The following is a 22,289-nucleotide window of genomic DNA, read 5'->3' as shown; positions in this document are numbered from 1 at the left end:
TACGCCAGTACTGTTATTTTTCCCCCTGTAGGGAAAAAATCCTCCAGATCGAGAGTCAAATAAATGTTTGCATTTCCTCCTTGGCAGAGTTTACATTAATCAGCGGAGGAGCCTCTTTGGCTCTTACCTTCCAGCCATCAGGGAAGCCCTTGTGTGTTTATGGCTTTCCGTCTTCCCCTCCCTCTCTCGCGCTATCCCGCGCCGACAAGCCTGGTGGCAAGTGCAGAGAGCCACGGCCGCTCGTAATTGCAGAGCAAATCAAGGCGAAGAACGAGGATCTATTTGCCTCCAGTTCAACACACACAAACACATCTACGCAGGGACATGTGTGTGGCTTTAATATTTAGTGGTTGTTTGGACGGTATAAAGGATAGACTTTGTATTCATGAGAAGAAAATCACTCTGAGGACCAGCTAAGTGAAATGTAAGACTCCAGGATACTATCATTTGGCCTTTCCCCTCCTCTTCTAGGGTAGATAGGCTTTCCTTTCTACTCCCTCCATTTAACAACTGTGCTATTTCCTATGGCCCCCCCTCACTCAGGAACAGGGATCCTGTCCCCTCAGCCAGAGGAAAACCCGTACTGGTGGAATGCCAACATGGTGTAAGAACTCCACATTTACTCTCTGTTTAATGGACCCTTTCCTTCCTGTCTTAATGTGTTTTTCTTATTTTCCTATTTTGTTCCGGTGTTACGTCAATGGCTAGGCGTATACATGTGCGAGCCTAAACAAGCACTTGAGCGACCGGCATTTAGCGTGAAGTGAATGACTCGGTCTGAGTTGTATTCATAAAGTCAGTTTTCTCTCCTAGTTTCATCCCCTACTGCTCCAGCGATGCGTGGAGCGGAGCCACCGCCAAGACGGATCAAAGTGAGGGAAATAAAAAAAACAAAAAAAAACATTGCTTTTGCTGTGGCCACGGGGGATCCTTAATCGTAATCACGTTATGAATGCAACTTGAATGCAAATTTCTGAGGACGTCAATCACTCACGCCCGCGTGCATGTTTCTGCGATTAGGTGACTATGCCTTCATGGGGTCTCTGATCATTAAGGAGGTGGTGAACGAACTCCTGACCAAGGGCCTGGACAACGCCAAGGTTCTACTCTTAGCGGGGAGCAGGTCAGTGCGGCAGGGGTCCGTTCAACCCTCATCCCTTCGCCTTCTTATTGCAGTCAAAGGAATCGGCCCCGAGAGCATGAGCATTACGGTAAGCTTAATAACCGCCTCCTGCTCCCCCCAGCGCGGGTGGCACCGGCGTCCTGCTGAACGTGGACCAAGTTGCCGAGCAGCTGACGGCGCAGGGCTTCCCGGGGGTGCGAGTCAGAGGCTTGGCCGACTCTGGGTGGTTCCTCGACAACAAGCAGTACCGATTCACCGACTGCATCGACACCATCAGCTGCGCCCCAATGGAGGCCATCAAGAGAGGCATCAGGTGAGCGGGCTGGGTCGATGATGGACAAGTAGATGGACTGACGGAGGGAGTGAGACAGATTGCATGAATTCTTTTCCGTCGTGCAGGTACTGGGGCGGGCAGGTGCCAGAAAGCTGCAGACAAGCCCACGTTGGAGAGGAGTGGAACTGTTTCTTTGGATATAAAGTTTATCCCACGCTGAAAAGTAAGCGCGCGCTGGACGTGCACGTGGTCCCCCAGGGATGACGGAGCCGTTGGGAGTCAACGTGGCGTTTTGCCGGCCCAGTAAACATCCTCTCCCCTGTGTAGGTCCGGTGTTTGTGGTGCAGTGGCTCTTTGACGAAGCCCAGTTGACCATAGACAACGTCCACCTGACCGGACAGCCGATCCACGAGGGACAGTGGCGATACATCCAGGACCTGGGGAACGAGCTGAGGGGCACGCTCCGCGACGTACCGTAAGCAAGACACTTCAATAAGACACACAAGCACACACATAAATATCAGCCGAAATGATCATTCGGTTTCACCCGCAGGGCGATGTTTGCTCCAGCCTGCCTCTCTCACGAGCTCATCACCAGGACGTGAGTAACGAGATCCAACACTTTCAGACATTTGTTCACCAGGACACCAGGGAAGTGATTCAATGACTCCTATTTCGCTTATTCTCCTCTTCATCTCTCTATCCATCCCTCCTTTTGCCCAATCGTTCGGCTTGCCGGTGCACGTTCAGCTACTGGATGGACATCCAGGTGAAAGGGACGTCCCTGCCCCGAGCCCTCCACTGCTGGGACCGCGTCCTCCAAGACAACAGAAACAGCAGCCACGGCCACCACAACCACCAGGGCCCCAAAGCCGCCAGGGGCTGCCCGCTACACTTGATCGACAGCTGCCCATGGCCGCACTGTAACCCCACGTGCCCCACCATCCGGGACCAGCTGACGGGACAGGAGATGACCGTGATTCAGTTCCTAAAGCACATGGGCTTTGATATTCAGAAGATGGCCCAGCAGCAGGGGATGGACCCCGGGAAGCTTTTGGGGATGCTCAATAACGGCAATTGAGACACGTTTCTCTCAAAGAGCCCCGTTAATATTACTATTCTTCATGTAATGTGATACAAAAACTGAAGGTGCTGAACGGAAGATGCGGAGTGGCCCGTTAAGCTACGCCCATGGTGAAAATGGGGCTGCACTCCAACGTGTGAGAGCCGTATACATGTAAACAAATCACCGGGACTTTAATGGAAAAGACATCTGAGGAAAAACAACCCTATTCTGTGAATCAATTATGGACACTTTCACAAAAAAAACAACTACAAACAACCAAACCTGAAATAGCCCTTGAATGTCTCAGTGGCACGACATTTAATGATTATGATCTAATCAATCCAAAGCTTTTGTATAAACAAACCTAAAGATCTTCGGGTTGTTTGATGTTATAATCATTTAGTGTTTTTTAGTACAGAGATATGTTTGGCTTGTATTAATGTCTAATGTCATTACTTGTGCTTCGGTGGAAATGAGAGGAATGTTTGTATCTTCTGTCAGAACCCAATCACATTTACAGATCACCATGGTGCTCAAACCCTTGCTCTTTATGCTGCTTTTGGTTTTTGGAGAATTACTAAAAAATAAAATCAATGAGTAATGTTTACCAATGTAAGGAAATACAGATGCTTAAAGAGTAAATATTACACTCTGTTATACAAGCAACTTAAAACTTTTAATATTTATTTTACATCATAAATTGTAAATATACTACTTTTAAAATGCATGTTGATAGAAATCAACTATTAATGTTAAAAGAATACCTGTATGCTAACATTAAAATGGTTTTTTTTTTTCCCTGCTTAGTTTATTTATATCATACTTAAATTGAACACTAATAAATATGTATGCACAATGAGATAAAACAAGATGAAGATAAAACATAATTTAATTAAAAACTATCAGCTTGAAAAACAGCCACAGTAAAAAACAACAACAAAAAAAAACCCTTTCAAACAAAGTAGGTAAAGAGATAAGATAACTGAACCTGTATTAACTTACCAAATTTGCCTGTGGCATATACCCTGGTTAAAAAAAACAAAACTGTAAATGTCAGAGAGCATCCATTGGTTCACAGTTTGTACAAAAGTGCGATAATGACATTTGAGGGAGGAGTCATTTGTGATATAACACCAGACAAACCAAATCGACGGTTTATCTTCCCGAGTGATACGATCAACTTCCTTCCCAAAAATTAAATGATCCCTTTAAAACAAAATTAAAAACTAGCAATACAACTTGCTTTCCAATAACAATCTGTAAACTTATGAACTTAACTTTTTTGATGTTGACATTATCGTATCAACAAACTTGATGTATCTCTGTAGCTTTATGAGCGGGCGCAGTGCAGTGTATTATGTATGGCTCTAATTTTAGAGACACAAAGAAATTATTATTTCCTATATGTAAAAAAAACAAAAAAAACCAACATTTCTGGCAACCTTTGACAATATAACTCCCAGGGTTCATGGCACTTAAATCTATGAAATCTAAACTGAATTAATAATGTATTTGATTTTATAAGAATTCCTGAATTGGCTTTCTGCAAGTCGAGTGACGACGCATTCAGTTTACAGTCTTCCTCCCAGTATTATGTATCCTCCAATCCTGGTTTCTGAGAAACTCAAATGTTTTTCCCCTTTGAGAAACTGATCAATCTCCATCTCCCAGCAACAGCTGGAGTCTTAACAGCTTGAATCCTAAAATGGAATAAAACAAAAACACGTCGATGAGACGATGATTTGAACCGATTGTAAGACAGGGAACACACAGGAGGGGTTGCTGTGAGGTCTGACCTGGCTGGTGAGGCGGCGCGGAACGGTGCGCTTCCGCTCATGGATGTGCTGAAGCCGGGTGATCAGAAACTTCTTGTCCTCCCCCTCCTGAGCGGACAGGACGAGAGGTTGGAACAGTAGTAAAGAGCAAAGGTCAGAGGGTATTAAGCTAAAAAATAATGGCTGATAAATATGCAGAAGGATATGGAAAAGTGTTTGTAGACTGTAGAAGGAGGGTGCAGAGCGGGTGCAGCGAGTTGGGTACCAGTGGGTAATCCACACAAACACTGTGCTAGCGGGCAGTTTGAGATCCATCTTGAATTCAGTTTGCAGGTTCGTGGAGAGATGCAAAGCGTGGGTTGGTTCCATTTTGACAAATAATGAATTTGAAAAATGCTGGATATTAACAATGACGTGATGGATGGAAGAGGGGAGTATAAAATGTCTATACAATAACAATAAATGGCTTTTGATGTTAAAGAAAAATCATAACGACAATTTGAATAGTTTGAATTAAAATGTCAAAAAACAGAAGCCTATGAATGACGGGTTGATATATCTTATAGCGGTCGTTAGGTTACACTTCTTTGTTTTGAATATGGGTACGTTACGGGTCAGGAATATAATGTGCATGTACAGGTCAAGTGTGGTTATGGGGGGGGGGGGGAGCACACATGCAGGAGGTCTGATTAGAATCAGAAGGCAGAGTTATTACAACACATTTTTTACATCATAATAACTTTGTTGTTACATTTTCTATCTGCTCCTGAAGTAATGCAATGATCTTCCTCTGACCATCCACCACTTGCGTATGGAAGTAGATGATTATCCTGAGAGAGAGAGCGAGAGTGAGAATGAACCATCACACTGAAGGCAGCGCTACAGGATGCAAGATGCAACGCTGAGCCATTCATTTCCTTTGAAGAGCGTTAACCTGGCGGTAAGTGAAAATATCAGCATCAAAAATAACCACGTTATAAACGTTAATGTAGCACGCATACAAAAAGGACACACGCATGCAGAAAACAGGGATAATAACTTCTAATAATGATAATTATTATACTCTATTTGTATAGCACCTTTTATAGACATGCAACTCAAAGTGCTTTACATCAATAGAAGGCAATCAAATAGTAGTAGTAGTAATAATAATAATAATTATAATGAAGAAAAAAAATCAAGCAAGCAAAATGCATTTAATTAAAATAAGTAAATATTGCTCATAAACTTCATTATCGAGTAATCAATTTAGACCAAAACAAAGATGGATCATAATATTGATCATGATTTTCAAGAATTATTTCCCTTGAATCATGAGAGTTTAACTTCCAGCAATTCTTGAATAATTCTCAAAATATATAAGGGCCTTTTTCAACAAATTAAGTGCATCTGTCAATGCTCAAACAGTCTCTTTATATGGGTTCAATATCATTCAATATCAAATCATTGTGCTCATTTCGTGTCAGGTCTAGGTGGCTTGAGATCAATTACCTATGGCAGGCCAGAGTTACAGCCACACACAGCCCCACACACACACACACACACACACACACACACACACACACACACACACACACACACACACACACACACAATCTTTAATCACTGTGTGTCATGTCATGTTCCCTAATTACCCTTGCCAAATATATCCCACCCCTTGACAGGTGTCATATTGTAACAAGATGATCAACTCTCTCGCGCGTGCGTGCGTGCGTGCGTGCGTGCGCTCACAGGAAGATGCCTGCAGCCACAAACAGGAACAGGGGGTTTTCCACCAGGTAAGCGTGTGCTGTGGCCAGCCAGCTCAGGTTGGGGTTGCTTCGCTCCAGCTCCTCCACCCAGCGCTTCCCGGCCTGGATCATGGTGTCGAGGCCGCGGAACGGACCACACGCTAAGGACGGGGTGATGCTGATCCGAACAAACACGGGCCCACAGAGGTCAAGAAGACGTCACGCAGCTCAGTGAAAGTTCTTCAGGAACTTCACATAGGACCAATAATACTATTGCAGCAGAAATTGATCTGTTTACACAGAGATGCTAAATAAAATCTCATTTATTTTTTCTTAACTAAGAAAATACCATTTAGTAATGTTATGTAAATCTTTGTGTGTGTGTGAGTGAGTGAGTGAGTGAGTGAGTGAGTGAGATAGAGAGGTAAGAATTTAAATCATTGGAATTCAATTTCTACAAAAGAATGCAAAAAATTTAATATATAAATAAATGAATGAATGAAGGGTCGTTTGTGGGGACCGTGTAACCTCATTAGAAGGTTTTTTTTCTTCAGGATGTGAATGAAAAGAATGACGGTGCTGAAAGGGAGCATGTGAGGTTTGAGTGCGTGTGTGTTCATGCACCTCCACATGGTGTATGTGACACAAACAGAGGCACTGAGGAAGGAGGGGAAGCAGAGCAGCGTGATGAAGATGGTTGACATCTGGCTGGCTCTGTACGGCTTCCTGGGAGCCTGGCAGTTCAGCATCACACTACCCTGGAGAGACAACCCCATCGCAGCAGTGAACCTCCTGGCCGGACAGTGAGAGATCTCAGACGGTAACGGGTTTGGTGTCAGGGTCAAGAACGTAACAAACCGTTTCATTTCTAGGTTATCAGTACACGTAGTTGAGACATGACACTGTGAAATACTGTGTATTATGCTAAGAGGGCTGGCCAGTATATTGTATTTCAATAATATCTTTCCAATGCAGTCACGTTTATAACACTGTGGTAATTTCCATTATTTTTATTGAATTCAAGAATTGCTTATTTCGACAGTAAAAATAAGGACTGAATATAAATGGTATGGAATAAGTACTGTGAGGAAAAGAAAATGTAAAAGACATATTTTAGTCCAAAGCAACGGTTCCCAAAGTGTGAGGATGCCTCCTAGGGGCGGTGCAGAGGTACTGCATGGGAAGCACATGAGCATGACTGAGGGTAAATTATGTAGAGAGCATCTAAAGAAATCCTATATTATACATTTAATTCAATGAAATCATATGAGACACATGCTCTATCTATCTATCTATCTATCTATATATATATATATATATATATATATATATATATATATTTATTTTTGCCACCACAAAAGCTTACAGGAACTAAAGGATCAATATAATGGCAAATCCTTTTTAAAAGTTTTAAATGAGCAGTGTTGAGCATGTATCTTTATAGCTCAACAAGTTATGAGATAAAGCTGGATGAGAACATGGATGTTCATGTTCTTCATCATCAGTGTTGCCATGATTAATGGCAAGGATTAAAAAAAAAAATGGATTGCAGATTTGGGGTTTGAAACATGAATTTCCGTTACAATGGACCCATCTAATTTGGGGAACCTTTAGACGCCTACAGAAACCTACAAGGGAGTGGTAACACTACAACACTACTGATGGGATTCAAGAGTACCTTCTTGATGTAGAAGAGAAGCAGGAGTTTCAAAATCTGTACGACAGGCAGGAGAGGAGTAAAAATAACACCTAACCTGAAAAACAGATTATGATGATTACCATTATGTGGAAATAATTTTGTATCTAATTAGGTGTGAGTACAGCCAAAATTAATATGATTGTGAAATAACAGTGTCATGAATTTCCCCACCAGGCGAGCGTTTGTCCATAGATGAGTTCCAGGACGTTCCTGGCAATATCGAACACAGGTCTTCTACTCCTCTTCAACACCCTTTCTGAAAACAACCTGCAAAAAGGAGGAGAGGATGAATTGTTAAAAATAATTAAAAAAAAAAAAAAAAAGAGCTAAAGATACAGAGAGCAACAGGAAATAAAGACAGGTGTCAAGACAGTAAACAGGGTGGATAAGTACTGTATGTGTTATGTGTCGGAAGTAGAATAAGATAGAGGAAAGGAGAAGAGAAATTCATTCACTCAACAAGAAGCCCCCTTACAACTGGGAGGTAAAGCAGTCAAGTTTTAATAATTAACGCAAACCCAGATGGACGTTTGTGACAACGGTGTTTGAAAAGTAATTTACAGATTCAGCGAAAATGAGGGAAAGTGTAGAGGCTCCACCCACCTCCAGAGGAATTCTCCAAAGAGAGTGTCCAGGACAGTAAAGATAAAGTCCATTAACAGGAAGCGATACAGTTCCTGGCCTACAAAACTCTCCCAGCACTGAAGACAGCACACACACACACACACACACACACACACACACACACACACACACACACACACACACACACACACACACACACACACACACACACACACACACACACACACACACACACACACACACACACACACACACACACACACACACAACATTAATGTGCATAATACAGTGTTTCTAGAATAGGTGAATTAAAATATAAAAAATGTATAATTCAAAAACAAAAACATCCAATCAGCATTTGTTTTACCTGCAGGCCGAGACTCTGAGATTCGACAGCCTCTCTACCGAGCCAATGGTAGCACAGCACTCCCAGCACGCTCATCTTTAACATCAGGTTTCTGCGACACACACACACACACACCCGAACGCAAGGTTTAAATTCAGGCACGGCAAGGCAGGTTTATTTTACACATTTCATACTCAAGAAAACTTCAAAGTGATTTACATACAGGCATAAAAGGCATTATATAAAGGCAAAGAAGAATAAAAGAGTTGAAAGGACAATTTAAAACAGGCCTGCACTCTTAGCCATGGCAGGACTTGCGGATTCAGACTACAGAATGTTTACATCCTTACATCACTGATCACCTGACAGTCATTTTCGTTGTCGTTCGTTGCCTCATGATGTAGTGGTGCGCACACAACAATAACAATGACCAACAATGAGGACGAAACCATGAATAGATCTCTCCTACACTTTAAACAGGTACGGTCTAGGGATGTGCAACATTCGTTGACTAGTTGATTAAACGTTGCTATGCTTGCTAGTCGGCACCAGAAATACTAGCCCGTTAAAGTTATTATTTTATTAATGTACACATTTAAATTACATATTGACATAATTTACATTGAAATGTCATGTCTTCCTATATGAATGTTGTTTAATAAAAAAAAAACAGGCATCGATTACTAATGTTAACAACACTGGATTAAAAAAACAAAACAAAGAAAACACAGATTCCCTTAGTAGCTGCGAGGGAAGAGGGAAGAGCCCAGCACCAAATCCCTGCCCGTCCAGCCGGGAGTGGGATATCAAGCGTACAGAAGATCACTTTCCCGGTGTCGGGCGCAGGACACTGCCGCAGGGGTGTGCTGCGCCCAAAGCCCGAAGCTAGACTAGTTTCTGTTTCAGATTTCCCTGTTAAACAGCAACAGAGGGCTCTGTCTCCTCTATACGATACACACTGGGCTTAGTTCCTCTGGTGCTACCTGGAGATGGATACGTATGCACGTAAACTGGGCGAGTCATACTCCTCCATCCAGGCCGTGGCATTGAACAGACCGGGCAGCAGCAGGTTGATGAGAGACACGACCACTGGCAGAGCCAGCAGACTGGCTTCTTTCAGCAGAGGGTCTCCGTTGCCGGATCGCGTCTTTTTCTGGAGGTCCTGTAAGGTGGGGGAAGGAAGGATGAATGTAATCAAAACAGAAATTAACAATCAACTAAAAAACAATGGAAATTTGTTGTTTTGTGTTAATGATGCCCAATGGAACCCTGACCAATCCCTGACCTCGTGCATGAACTCAGAGAAGTAGTACACGGCAAAGGCACAGGCGACAACGCTGCCGATACAAATGGCCCAGGCCAGGCCGTGTACTGTTAGTCTCCACAGCCTCTGGCTCAGTGACGTCACACCGTGTTTACAGTTCACCTCTGCCAGCAACTCCTGGAGAGAGGGATGAGGTGGACGGTGAAAGGGAAGTATAAAAGAGAAAGAGGGCGAGTGATATTGAATAAAAAGAGGAAATGGTGTTAAGGGGGTAGGTCAGAGAGATGATCATCAATTCTTTGCCTGCTTTTTAGAGAGAAAGAGAGTTATTTCCTTTAAGTCTAGTTTATTTGTGCTAAACAAATATATAATAGTAGACAGGAAAAGAGTCCAATATGCACAGGAGGTTATAAAAGAAACAAACCTGAAGACTTTGAGATAAGCACCTTTGTTAACGGCAGTTACATCATAAGAAATATATTACTAGTTAAGACGAAAGAAGAAAAAGAAAAAAAAAAAAAAAAAAAAAAAAAAAAAAAAAAAAAAAACAACCCCACACAATCAAATTGTCATGGAAGAAAGCGTTATAATTAATATATCTGATTTGCACATCATTCCTTTAATAAAAACGATTTCAAATATTCCTTAAAACAACTTTGTGCACTTTCTGTGTACTTTCCTCAGAATAAAGTATATAGGTGTGGGTGTGTGTGTGAGTGTAGCCATACCTTGAGCTGTGTAGAAATATTGTCAGACATGAGTTTGACAGATGTCTTCTTGATGACCTTGAAGTCCCAGGAGCAGAAGACCTTTATGGCCAAAATACCCTGAGACTTGTCGATACGGAAACTCTGCCCAAACGACTTTGACATGCTGCCGACAGAGCACATAGAGGTGTGCCACAATGAGTTGGAGCCGAAGAGGTATTTCGTTTTTTAGACCCACAAACACACAGCATATACCTGTACACAAGGATGATACATGTGACGAAGAAGGACACGCCTATGGTGAAGAAGTAAGCCAGGGGCATGTTGTAGGACAGTCCGTGTGACACACAGTCGAACGCTGTTCCATTGGACGCCGAGAGATTCTGTCTTCTGTCACTGTCTTTGCAGCTCTTGTTAAAGGTGAAGTTGCTGTAGTAGCCATAGTACATCACCGAGTCTGAGAAGTAACCCTTAGAACAGGGGGAGAGGAAAAAAAAAACAAGACAGAGATCCATATACTGTTGCCTGGATTGTCCAAGACCTAAACTGGAACCTCAAATCTTTGGCATCATCTCCATTACTGTGCATTGTTATTGATTTGAATGAATACCATTCAAGCTTTTTTTCTGGTTCACCAAAATGCGCATTTACTAGTGAAGCCTCTTCATCACTCTGCTAAAAATCTATAAACATATTAAGATTTGGTCTGAAAAGGAGTTAAAAAAAATCAACAAATACAGACTACAGTAGTATGAGTAGTAGTAGAATTTAACCTGCTTATTTTTGTAGCAGTTTTTGTCGAATTGAACAATTATTGTACCTGTGCTTCCGTCAAGGAGGTGTGTTAATAGAATACGGTGATAGAGGATGCAGCTAAACCTATTATGCCAATAGTCACTGATTTCCTGTTTTGATTGTTTCAGTTGCAGCTGCCAAAACGCTTCCATAAACCACAGGTCTCAAAGGACCAACTTTCCCCCTCATGTGTCAGTGTGTAACCACTGCCCGGCCATGCTTACCCCTCCAGTGAGGAGCTCCAGCCCAGAGAAGCTGACTTGTGCTTGAGGCAGCACTGGAGGGTGTATGGCCTGAGGCAGCACCAGGAACACACCGGTAACCAGAAAGAGGAAGAGGTTGAAGAAGAGCAGCGTCTTGAGGAACAGGAAGTACGAGAGGACGCCGGTGCCAAATCTTCCGCTCACTTGCTTCAGAGCCACCTGCCACAGCTGCAGAGAGTGCAGGAAGGACAGCCAGCTGTACCAGGCCTGCCTCACAGCCTGGGAGGTCAAAAAACATGAAGAAAACACACACACACACACACACACACACACACACACACACACACACACACACACACACACACACACACACACACACACACACACACACACACACACACACACACACACACACACACACACACACAGTGAATGACATTGATCATCTTGTTACAATGGCACTTTCCAAGGGGTGGGATATATTAGGCAGCAAGTGAACAGTCAGTTCTTGGAGTCAATGTGTTGGAAACAGGAAAACTGGACAAGCGTAAGGATCTGAGCGACATTGACAGGGGCCAATTTGTGACAGCTAGACGACTGGGTCAGAGCATCTCCAAAACAGCAGGTCTCGTGAGGTGTTCCCTGTATGCAGTGGTTAGTACCTACTGAAAGGGGTCCAAGGAAGGACAACAAGTGAACGGGCGACAGGGAAGAGGGGGGCTCATTGGGCTCACAGATGCGTGTGGTGAGCCAAGTCCAGCCCGTCTGGTCCGATCCCACAGAAGAGCTACTGTAGCACAAATTGCTGAAAAAGTTAATGCTGCTATGATAGAAAGGTGTCAGAACACACAGTACATCACAGCTTGCTGTGTATGAGGCTGCGTAGCTGCAGACCGGTCAGAGTGTCCATGCTGACCCTTGTCCACCACCGAAAGCACCTACAATGGGCATGTGAGCATCACAACTGGACCATGGAGCAATGGAAGATGGTGGCCTGCTGTGATAAATCACGTTTTGTGGGATCTGTGTGCTGGAACAGGCTTGATCCATGGGGGACCCACCTCACAACTTCAGAACTTAAAAGGACGTCTTGGTGCCAGATACCACAGGACACCTTCAGAGGTCTTGTGGAGTCCATGCCTCAATGGGTCAGAGCTGTTTTGGATATTGGTGGTGGTTTTAATGTTGTGGCTGATCAGGTATATACAGATATAGAGAAAGAAAAAAAAAAAAGAAAAAAAAAAAAAAAAAAAAAAAAAAAGACCGAACTCAGGTCTTCTATGCACAATGTCACACTAACTGCTTACCAACCCCTCCCCTATTATATTATGGTTTGTGTGTGTGTGAGTTTTTTCTTCAAAGAAAAAAAAAAAAAAAATAAAAAAAAATAAAAAAAAATTAAAAAAAATTATATTTATATATATATATATATATATATATATATATATATATATATATATATATATATATATATATATATATATATATATATATATATATAAATAAAAATATAACAATCCAATAAGTCAAAATAAAATATGAATGATTTCAACACAGATTATAACAAAGACAAAAGAAATTAACAGAGTGGTGTGTGGTATTAATTCAGCACAATTTTGCAGCAGTTAATAAAGCAGCAAATAATAGGGCAAACAATCAACATGTGCTTGTTTTTTTCCTTGTGAGATTCTGGAGATGGGACTCCCACATTTCAGGACATAAACACCAGGGCAAGTCAACTATTTCAACATGGAGATATGAAAAGCAACAGGAAACGCACTCTGTTTCACACACTGAAACTTATTTGCTTCCTTAAAGAGGAACCTTGCAATACATACTGATAGGTGTGTGTGTTTACCCATAACCCTACATAACCTGAAGAATCAGAAAGTAAAATGAACTGATTCCATTTGAGATGTTTGTATGTACCTACACCATCGCATGACAAAAAGAGAAATTACCATATCATTGAAACCTGCACTGTCCCATGGTTTCAGCTAGGCGACGTCTTATGTTGTCATTCTTAATAATGTGAGAAATATGACCTGGTCTGATGTCTAGATACTCTGAAAGATATAAGGATTTACAGGCCCTGCATTAGAAGGATGGGAACTCAGGAAGTACAATGAAGTAAGTGACTGTCTCAGAGATGACTTACAATGATGATGTAATACTTGAGGTGACTGCAACAGGGGATCCGACTGCTTGAGAATGACCGCCTGTCCTTGTTTAGCGCCAACCTCCTAGATGCAAACAGACATTTATATTTACACACACATATATATACATATACACACACACATACATATATACACACACACACACACATACATACATATATCTATCCTGTGAGTGAGTACACACACACACACACACACACACACACACACACACACACACACACACACACACACACACACACACACACACACACACACACACACACACACACACACACACAATATAATAGGGGAGGGGTTGGTAAGCAGTTAGTGTGACATTGTGCATAGAAGACCTGAGTTCGGTCTTCTCTGCTACGCTGAGCGGCATCGCTCTGAGCATCCGGACTCTGTCGCCCACCGACAGGTTCTGAAGGTTGTTCACCAGTCGGTCCCACTTGTTCACTATGACGACAAACATCGGCTCTCAGTTTGTTTGCAGCTCTCTGTTTGTATAAACAGCTGTATTGGCGTAGACCAGCTTTTTAGGACTCACCATCTGCGTCGGTGTCATCTGACTCCACTCTGTAGTCTCGTATGCTGGGCCGGGATGAGTGGGAGAAGTCTCGGATGGAGGGTCGGCTTTGCCTGCGTCTCCTGAGCTGCATGGTCCTGTTGTAGTACTGGGAGATGATGGCACCTCTGCTGCGGCCTGGAAAAGGAGGGTGTACACAGAAACAAACATCATATCGGTCAGACAGACACAAGAACAGAGCAGCTGGTGCGGGTAAAGCACTTAACAGGCATGCCAAGAGAGTTTCTGGGTTTAAGTCACTTTGTTAGCATTGCCACAGGAAGTTTCATGATTAAAGAGATTCAAGATTCAAGTGGTTTATTAGTCACAATGGTAATGGCGTGGGAACACGGTGTGTAGTCACAGACGGACAGCGCAGACAGATAAAGGGTCAATGTCACTCTTGTGCAAGAGCACTTAACTTGGTAGACGATGCCCAACGTGACACTTCCTCGTGAAACTCTACGCAGTCGGAACAACTTGCCGTATGGATCAGGATTTCTAGAGCTGGGAGTCTAAATGTTAATGAGGACACCCAGGCTCAAAACGTGAGGACTTCTGTTACTGTAAGGTGCTGTAATGAAGAATCCATCAAACACCTCGATCCTTCATCAATATCTGTACGTCTCTGCACCCGGATTCCGATGAACTTGCTTGATGCCATCGTTTGTGGTCCAGTTCTGTCCCAAACTCAAGTTTTCATAAAGTCTTATGCCTTCAAAGCGTAAAATCCAATCCAGTCAACTCTTGGGATTCACTTTCCCAGTCCAAGGACTGGATTTTTATGTGCAAAATAATTTCACAGCTGAATGTTGGATTTACCAAAAAAAAACAAAAAAACTGACATTTTGGAAAAGCAAAAAAGAGGAACCAGGAAACCCGAAACATCCAGGAACATCTAATACTACCTACTGGCACCTTTCCCACCCTACCTGTGTCTTCTAGTTTAATGCTTTGTTTTGGCATGTTAGTGCAGTAAGAAGTAATCTGAATGTTAATTCACATTTGCAAGGCTTCATTTTGACTAACCGATGGTGCGGCTAGGCATGGAGGACAGGACCCTCAGAGTGGCAGAGGACCAACGTTCTGCTATTAGGGGGTCAAACTGCTCTGCTTCCTCATCCCTGGCAAAATCTCCATGACTCTGTATCCCGCCCCAGACGTCATATCCGGGGCTGTTCAGGCCGGCCACGCTGTCTGGAGAACAGGGACGAAAAAGAGCTGTTAGACCTGCACTGTTCCCCGTCCAAATCCAATGTGGAATTTGTTTTTCCACGAGTTTCTGTGTTTGACTTCCAAAATTGTCCGACAAAAGACTGAGGATTGACTCAACATAAATGAGATAAATAACTTCTCTTGTCTTACCGGTATGAACTTTACAAGTTTGACATAATAAACATAAACAGTCATGTAGGCTTATCAGTAGGTGCCCTCCAACCGGACAGTCACATGTATAACAACGTTTTATTTTCCAAAATTCAGCAGGATATTAATGGAAACCAGTTTCACGACAAGCACGCGCGCACACACACAGTGTACCTCGACCCTCCTCATCCAGGTCTCGCTGCAGTTGCTGCAACTCGTACGCCTCGGAGAGTCGTCCATTCTGAGTCTGCTCTGCGATCAGCTGGTTAAACGAGTCATGGACTCCTTCCTCATCGACTGGACTCCTGACGGCGAGCGAAAGACGGAAAAGCAAAGAAAGACAAAGAGAGGCTAAGTTAACAGCTTTCCTGTGCTGTTCAGTTGTGCAACCGATTACCAAACTAGAAGCATAAATACTGAATGCCCCAATTAAGAGCATCTTTGCTGGGGGGCCCAAGATCTCTGGGAACATTTAGAAGTAAACACAGGAAAAGATGACAAAAGGCAAGCTGGTATTTATCCTATAAATACATTATTTTTAGACATTTGCGCTAACAGAAGCAACTTGTATACAAGTAGTTACACACTCAAAACACATTGTAATTTCTATGTAAAATCACTAAACTTTATACAAGAAGTCAATGTTATTTCTATAAACAATGGATGGAAACAATGGAAACGGATCGAGAACAATGTCCTCCAGGGCAAAAAGGACAGTAAAACCCTAGGAGGCTCCACTGTGTGATCTGCCCTTGTGTTCACAGCATAACACGTCAAAGAAAACAGCGACTGTAATCCGGTTATCTCTACTCACTACTTCCTTCCAACTGAAGGATCTTCTCAAGTTCTTCACCACTTAACTGAACTCTAAACAAGCTAAGTGCTAGAAAGAAAAAGCACTCCTTGAGGCCAAAGGTTCAAGTTCAAGTTGTTGAAGACCGAGCAAGGGAATTTATTAAAGAAGATGTGAACAGGAAAAGAGGGGAGGGGACGAAGTGGAAGCTTGTGAGAGAGGAGAAAAAAAAAAAAAAAAAAAGAAAAAGCGGCTTTTCAAACACTCACTCGAGTCCAACTTCGAGGTAGTGGGGGTGGAAGTCAAAGTTGACATTTCGAGCCATCCTTCGTCTTCTTCGTCCGTCAAGCAGCCCCGAATGTCTGCTGTCTCTGTCGACCGATCACAGGCGGTCACACAGCTCATCTGCTCAAACCTGCCCGCCGCTCCCCTGTCATGGTGATCACTGCGCTACCTGAGAGAGGGGGAGGTAAAAGCGAGGGATGGTGGGGAGGTACATCATCTGTCAGAAACTGAGCTTTTCCACCTCGAATCATGTCGCAGCTTGTCTGGAGAGAGCACACATTCAGAGGGAAGACATCTGGGACAGAAACTCCACAAGAAACAACATACCCTGATTACTGTTGGCAACAGACTCTAATATGTAAAATGCTCGCAACATTAACTTTGACATTTCTACATTTAAACTCCCTGTAAAGCGAATTCAGTGATTTGTTTCTAAACACATAATATATGTTAAAAAATAATTGCTGAAAACATGTGAAAAGACTGAACGATGTAGTACAGAATTATTGAGTTTGACCACTGTTTCTCACCATTTTTCCCCCCCCAGAATCTTTTGGGCGGGCCTAAATCATGACTTGATGACTTGGAGCAGTCATACTTGGCATGGCACCTCCCCAAACACTATATAAACACCAGGTCGGAATCAGAGCGTCAGTTGTGAAATAAGCTAAGCTCACAGTCTAGATTATGAAATAAAACACTGTTTTGGGAATAAACTCCTGGAGGCATCTTCAGGGAGACCTCATCTGAACGCATGCCACGGACGCCCGGAACAAAAAAAGCACCGTTCCATTGGTTTGACGGTGCAGGGTTTGGTTACGTTTGCATTAGCTGCATGCTAGCAGGCCGCGGTGCCCCGACTGGTCTGCGGACGAGCCAGCAGGGGGCAACGGAAAGCGGGGAGTTCCACAGCAAGACAGTGGCGCTTTGAGGTGAACAACTAGAGTGACAGGACTGGGTTTAGCAGAACATTTAAACATGGAATCTACCTTCTCCAATGTAAATGTTTAACGCCATTAACGCAATTGGGCGTGGTTTGAATGTCTTCAGCGGACACGCCCCCAGAGTCTCAGAGCAGAAGTGCCTTTTCTTTCACGATTTTTAAACCTTCATAATTCAAATTTGGCTGGGTGGTTAATAACACATTTTCACGGTGTGACAAACTCAAAACACATTTATTTTGCTTTACAGGGACTTAAAGAACTCTGTGACTCAATATCCAATAATCCACCTGAGGGAATGAATAGGAAGGGCCAGGAAAAGGGGAAAGTGAAGAGGAAAAGACGACCCAGGTTGTAACATGAGTCTCTGAGTTTGGGTAAATAAGACCCGTGGAAAAGCCTTAAACATTAAACTTTTTGTGCAGCCAAAATGAAGGATCTATAAAGATTGAGGCAATACGACAAAGAAAATTGTCACAGAGATGTCAAGTCACTGGAGATTATGTCACTATGTCATGAGTTCTCCATTGTTCTGCTGGTTGTGACAAGTGCTATGTCTGCAAATGGAAGGACCTTATTTGATGAATAATCATGTGGGCAAAGACAATGTGATTCATTATCTGAATGAATATGTGTGTCATGCTGAGGTCGGAGTATGTGTTAGCATGCCGTTGTGTTTGCATTAAAAGATGTCCATGTACAGGACAAATTTCAATTTCATGATTTCCCTAATTGCACACAAGTGCACATAAATGTTGATCACAGGTATAAACATGTTGCCAGTGGTTTGCAAACACATCTTTAGTTGTCCATCATGATTCCAAGCCAATGCTATAAAAACTATTAATGCTTAGAATTAGGGAAAATGGAAACCAGATATTCATTTGTGTCCAATTAAAGTATTTTCCTCAAACAGTCCAAAACAACTTTAAGAGCTGTAGCCCAATAATGTTTAATGAAGAACTCTGGACAAATAAACCATGATCAAGAGCCATAAATTCCATTTAATCATTGCTTTGTGGTGAGATAAACAGCTCAAGTGCTCACATACCTCATACGCATCCAAATACACGACTGACTGGGTAAATCGGTCTAATACCACTGAGGTCATCTACAGTATGCTAAAATGTATGCATTCTTGGCTTAGAAACAAACAAAAAAAAAACCACAGGTCATATTTTAACCAATTTGGAAGAATAACCCCTGTTTATGTATTCAATCTAACATGCCATGACTCAACACCATGATATCATGGGAGATCATGGGAGATATGCTGTCCATGACGAGTGTGTGTGTAAGTGTATGTGTGTGTTTGGTAGCATAGGGGTGAGGTCTCTGCTGTTTCCTGATCTAGTGCGACTTCAACACGGCAGACCAGGCAGTACGAACAGACTCTGGCAAATAGCCAAGACACTGATAAATGGTTTCAGATTTCAGAGTCCACTGTCTTTCAATCATAGGCGTTTGTCTTTTCAGCCTGCTCAACATGCTAATTTAAGCTATATCAAAACATTTCACTGAACTGTCCCCATTCACTTTAACATACTTCCAGTATCTCAGTTTCAAGAATAGATGACAGTCTCCTATAACCTTGTTTTAATGTCTTGTTCCATATAGTTGTTTTTTTTATTGCGTATTGAGTTTCCTTTTGTTTCCTCTATCTACCACTATGATTCTGTCCATCCTGTCTTTGGCGCTCACACAGTGGTGACACCCAAAGTGGCTCTATGCAATGCAATACAACGACACACAGTTCTATAATGCAGAATGACTGACATCAGCATTGCTGGAGTGGTTAGTCATACTGTTTCTCTTTGACTGTGAGAGCTGTAGTGGCTTGGAGAATAATGTGCTTGTATATATACAGTATGTGTGTTTCTACTTACACATAAGTGGTCCTAGTCAATATAGAGAATGATTTTGAGGGGGTGGGACAAATACTTAAACACAATCTAACCGAGTTCAGAGTTTAGATCGGTGCTATTGCCAAATAAAACACCCTGGGGATAGGGAATGGGGAAAACGTTCTACAGATTTACCACATGTGTCTTTACTTATGGGCGGACGATTCATAGAAAGCTGATTTAAGAAGGAAGCTGGACATCCAGCACAAACCCAACTCAAAGTGCTTTAAAGACACCGTGTTTAACATCACTCACCGGGAGAGACGTGTAAACAAACAAAGCCCAGACATTTACAAAGATGTATATTCAAACACAGCTTAATGTCACATCAATGTCTCAAATTATTTAACAGAAAAACAGTATATGGATTTATTGGAGGATATATAGACAAAGAGGAGGAAAGGGTGTAAGAAATGTGTGCGTCCCGAGAGCTTTTGACGACTGTGTGATCATAACTTCCCAGGCTCCAGTGGGAAAAAACAACAGCGGGCAGTAGAGGAACAAAGCAAAATATGGGGGAGGGCCAATAGAGTCTGCCATTATTGGTTGATTTAACAGAATCTACAAAGATGAGTGAGGGGATGATGGCGATGGAAAACTTCAATGAAACAATATGATATGTTGGCATGTATAACTTCATGTTGTGGCATCTATTATTGTCTTAACAGGGTGGATGGAGGAGAAAGAAGGTGGAGATAAAAGTAAAAAAAAAAACAAATAAAAATATTAAAAAAAAAAAAAAGGTCCTATCTGTCAAGGGTCAAAATGGGGAAAGGGAGGGGTATGGAAAGGGTTAATGGGGAGGAAAAAAAAATGGAGAGGAAAAATAGAAAACATGTATGCGATACAAACACAGCCGGGACTCATTGGCTTGCGAGAAAAAGCACAAACACAGCATACGGTTAATGCTGCAACGTATTCACGACACGAAGGCACGGCGGAATGACAACTTAATTATAGGCTACTTCGCCAAAACCTGCAAAGCCAAGGCTGAAGCAACGTAAGGGCTGTGCGTGCGTGCGTGCGTGCGTGTGTGTGTGTGTGTGTGTGTATGTGTGTGCGTGTACGTGAGTGTTTCCCCCCCCCCCGCATGAAAGTTGTGTGAAAGAAAGTCCTCCAAATGTACATGCCCCAAGCCTCCCTCTTAGAACTTTTTAAATTACTTCGATGTTTGTTTGTTTTTACAGCACAGGCTAATACTACTAATAATAACAACAACAACAACAACAACAACAACAACAACAACAATAATAACAATAACAATACACGCGGCATCCATAGGCTCACATGGGAGTTATAGCGCATTTCATCCTGGAATAAAAGGCGATTTGTCAAGATGTGGTCTTCAGCTTCAATCTCTGCCCTCACACAAAAGGACGCCAGCGGAACACCCAAACAAATATCGCACGTGAATTACACCGCACATCCGCAGCTAAATGCTATTATTAATATTGTTAATAGCACCTACGATATAGTATTGAATCGCAAAAAAAAACACGGATTGCAAACATCTGTGTCCGTAACCTCCAAACCGGTTTCTGACCGTTCTCGTGAAAGCGTTTCAGTTACCACGAAAGACTGATGTGACGGGGTGCCGTTCGTCTAAAAACAATCTGACACAAACACGTTGTTTATAAAAGTGGTAAATTAGTGGTAAATTAGGGGGGGGGGGGTGTGAAGGGAAAACTTACTCCTGCAACAGAACTCCCCCCAAAAAATATCCTCCGGCGGTTCTGAAAACGACTCTGACCGACCTGTTCCACCGGCTCCGCGTCGCGTGGGTAACCGGGCAGCCGGGACGAACCATTTCCTTTCGCGGGGTCTTAAAAAAAAACAAAAAAAAAAAAAAAACCCAAATGACTCTTTAAACTTCCGAGACTGCGACAACTTTGTGGGACTGCGTCACGGGAGGCTGTCTCCGCGCCCGGGAAACTCCCTGTGTGAAAGTGCACCGGCGTCCAAGTGACCGCACCGTGTGTTAACTGTGCGTTTTATTTTCGCGTCTCACGCACACACACACGCCTCCCCTCAAAATGTCTACATGAGTGGCGCAGTCCTTTTCGCGCTCGTCGGGGGCTGCCCCTTCGTCAGCGCCATGACGAAATGCTGCCAAATGCAGAATAGACTGGCAAAGACTTTTCTTTAAGTTGCGCCTAAATAATAAAAAAAATAAAAAAAAGAGGACAGAGATGAAAACATAGCAAAGGGTAGAATAGATCGAATAGCCCTACCTGTTGGTGAACGTTTTCTTCCGACTTCGGGCTCCTCCCTTCACCTGCCTGACTCACCTGTACCTGGCCGCGCCCACAGGCCCACACACGGCGTCATATGTGACGACTGCACTGATATAAATAGTCCACCTAATAAAAAAAACCCAAAACAAAATCTCAGATCATTACTGTAGCCTCTCATATACAATACGACAGCCCTTAAACAGCTATTTCAACAGAGACTATTTCGGCACTGTGACACTATTTCGACACTGTCTTACAGTGTCCCAACGCTCTATTATGAGCTTAACATTTCTTATCTAATCTTCCTTAAATGTGAGATCATAGGTAACAGTAATAAAACTTCTCTAATAGTCAGATGGAAATCTGCCTTCTGCTTCTACTCTGGCTGCCTGACAGACGGTGATGGAAATGTACTGTTGATTGCTGGTCTAATGTTTCGGAGGTTGAGTGGGTGTTTAGCACATTTC

General features: G+C 42.7%; 2 protein-coding genes across 4 annotated transcripts in view; one reads left to right on the top strand and one right to left on the bottom strand.

The window, feature by feature from the left end:
• Positions 1 to 3,233, top strand: part of notum1b (notum, palmitoleoyl-protein carboxylesterase b) — an 8,303-nt gene extending 5,070 nt beyond the window's left edge. Inside the window, exons 4-11 of one of the 2 annotated variants that reach the window (XM_079999023.1) lie at positions 544 to 604; positions 814 to 872; positions 1,021 to 1,123; positions 1,245 to 1,436; positions 1,523 to 1,620; positions 1,725 to 1,872; positions 1,951 to 1,998; positions 2,148 to 3,233. In XM_079999023.1, the coding sequence (XP_079855149.1) occupies positions 544 to 604; positions 814 to 872; positions 1,021 to 1,123; positions 1,245 to 1,436; positions 1,523 to 1,620; positions 1,725 to 1,872; positions 1,951 to 1,998; positions 2,148 to 2,478 (1,040 nt within the window). In that variant the 3' untranslated portion in view covers positions 2,479 to 3,233. The remainder of the gene's footprint in view (positions 1 to 543; positions 605 to 813; positions 873 to 1,020; positions 1,124 to 1,244; positions 1,437 to 1,522; positions 1,621 to 1,724; positions 1,873 to 1,950; positions 1,999 to 2,147) is intronic. The other variant, XM_079999024.1, reaches the window with a different exon arrangement.
• A 101-nt stretch (positions 3,234 to 3,334) lies between these two features.
• On the bottom strand, positions 3,335 to 21,318 carry tmc6b (transmembrane channel-like 6b). Of its 2 annotated transcripts, XM_079999017.1 has the most exons (21): positions 21,280 to 21,318; positions 16,728 to 16,912; positions 15,840 to 15,970; positions 15,330 to 15,497; positions 14,283 to 14,438; positions 14,083 to 14,191; positions 13,726 to 13,810; positions 11,589 to 11,846; positions 10,825 to 11,039; positions 10,591 to 10,735; positions 9,884 to 10,039; positions 9,582 to 9,760; positions 8,620 to 8,710; positions 8,271 to 8,368; positions 7,839 to 7,934; positions 7,647 to 7,722; positions 6,593 to 6,726; positions 5,970 to 6,146; positions 4,990 to 5,068; positions 4,260 to 4,346; positions 3,335 to 4,163 (listed from the first exon to the last, which is right to left on the bottom strand). In XM_079999017.1, exons 2-21 carry the CDS (start codon positions 16,781 to 16,783, stop codon positions 4,149 to 4,151), a joined length of 2,511 nt encoding a protein of 836 aa, XP_079855143.1. In that variant the 5' UTR covers positions 16,784 to 16,912; positions 21,280 to 21,318; the 3' UTR covers positions 3,335 to 4,148. The 2 variants fall into 2 exon arrangements, with proteins under 2 accessions (XP_079855143.1, XP_079855142.1); XM_079999016.1 differs by having other exon boundaries at positions 3,335 to 4,346.
• Between the last annotated feature and the right edge of the window lie 971 nt (positions 21,319 to 22,289).

This window comes from Zeus faber (assembly GCF_960531495.2).
Source record: "Zeus faber genome assembly, chromosome: 4".
In the NCBI taxonomy this organism is placed as follows: domain Eukaryota; kingdom Metazoa; phylum Chordata; class Actinopteri; order Zeiformes; family Zeidae; genus Zeus; species Zeus faber.
This window is presented reverse-complemented; position numbering and strand designations above follow the sequence as displayed.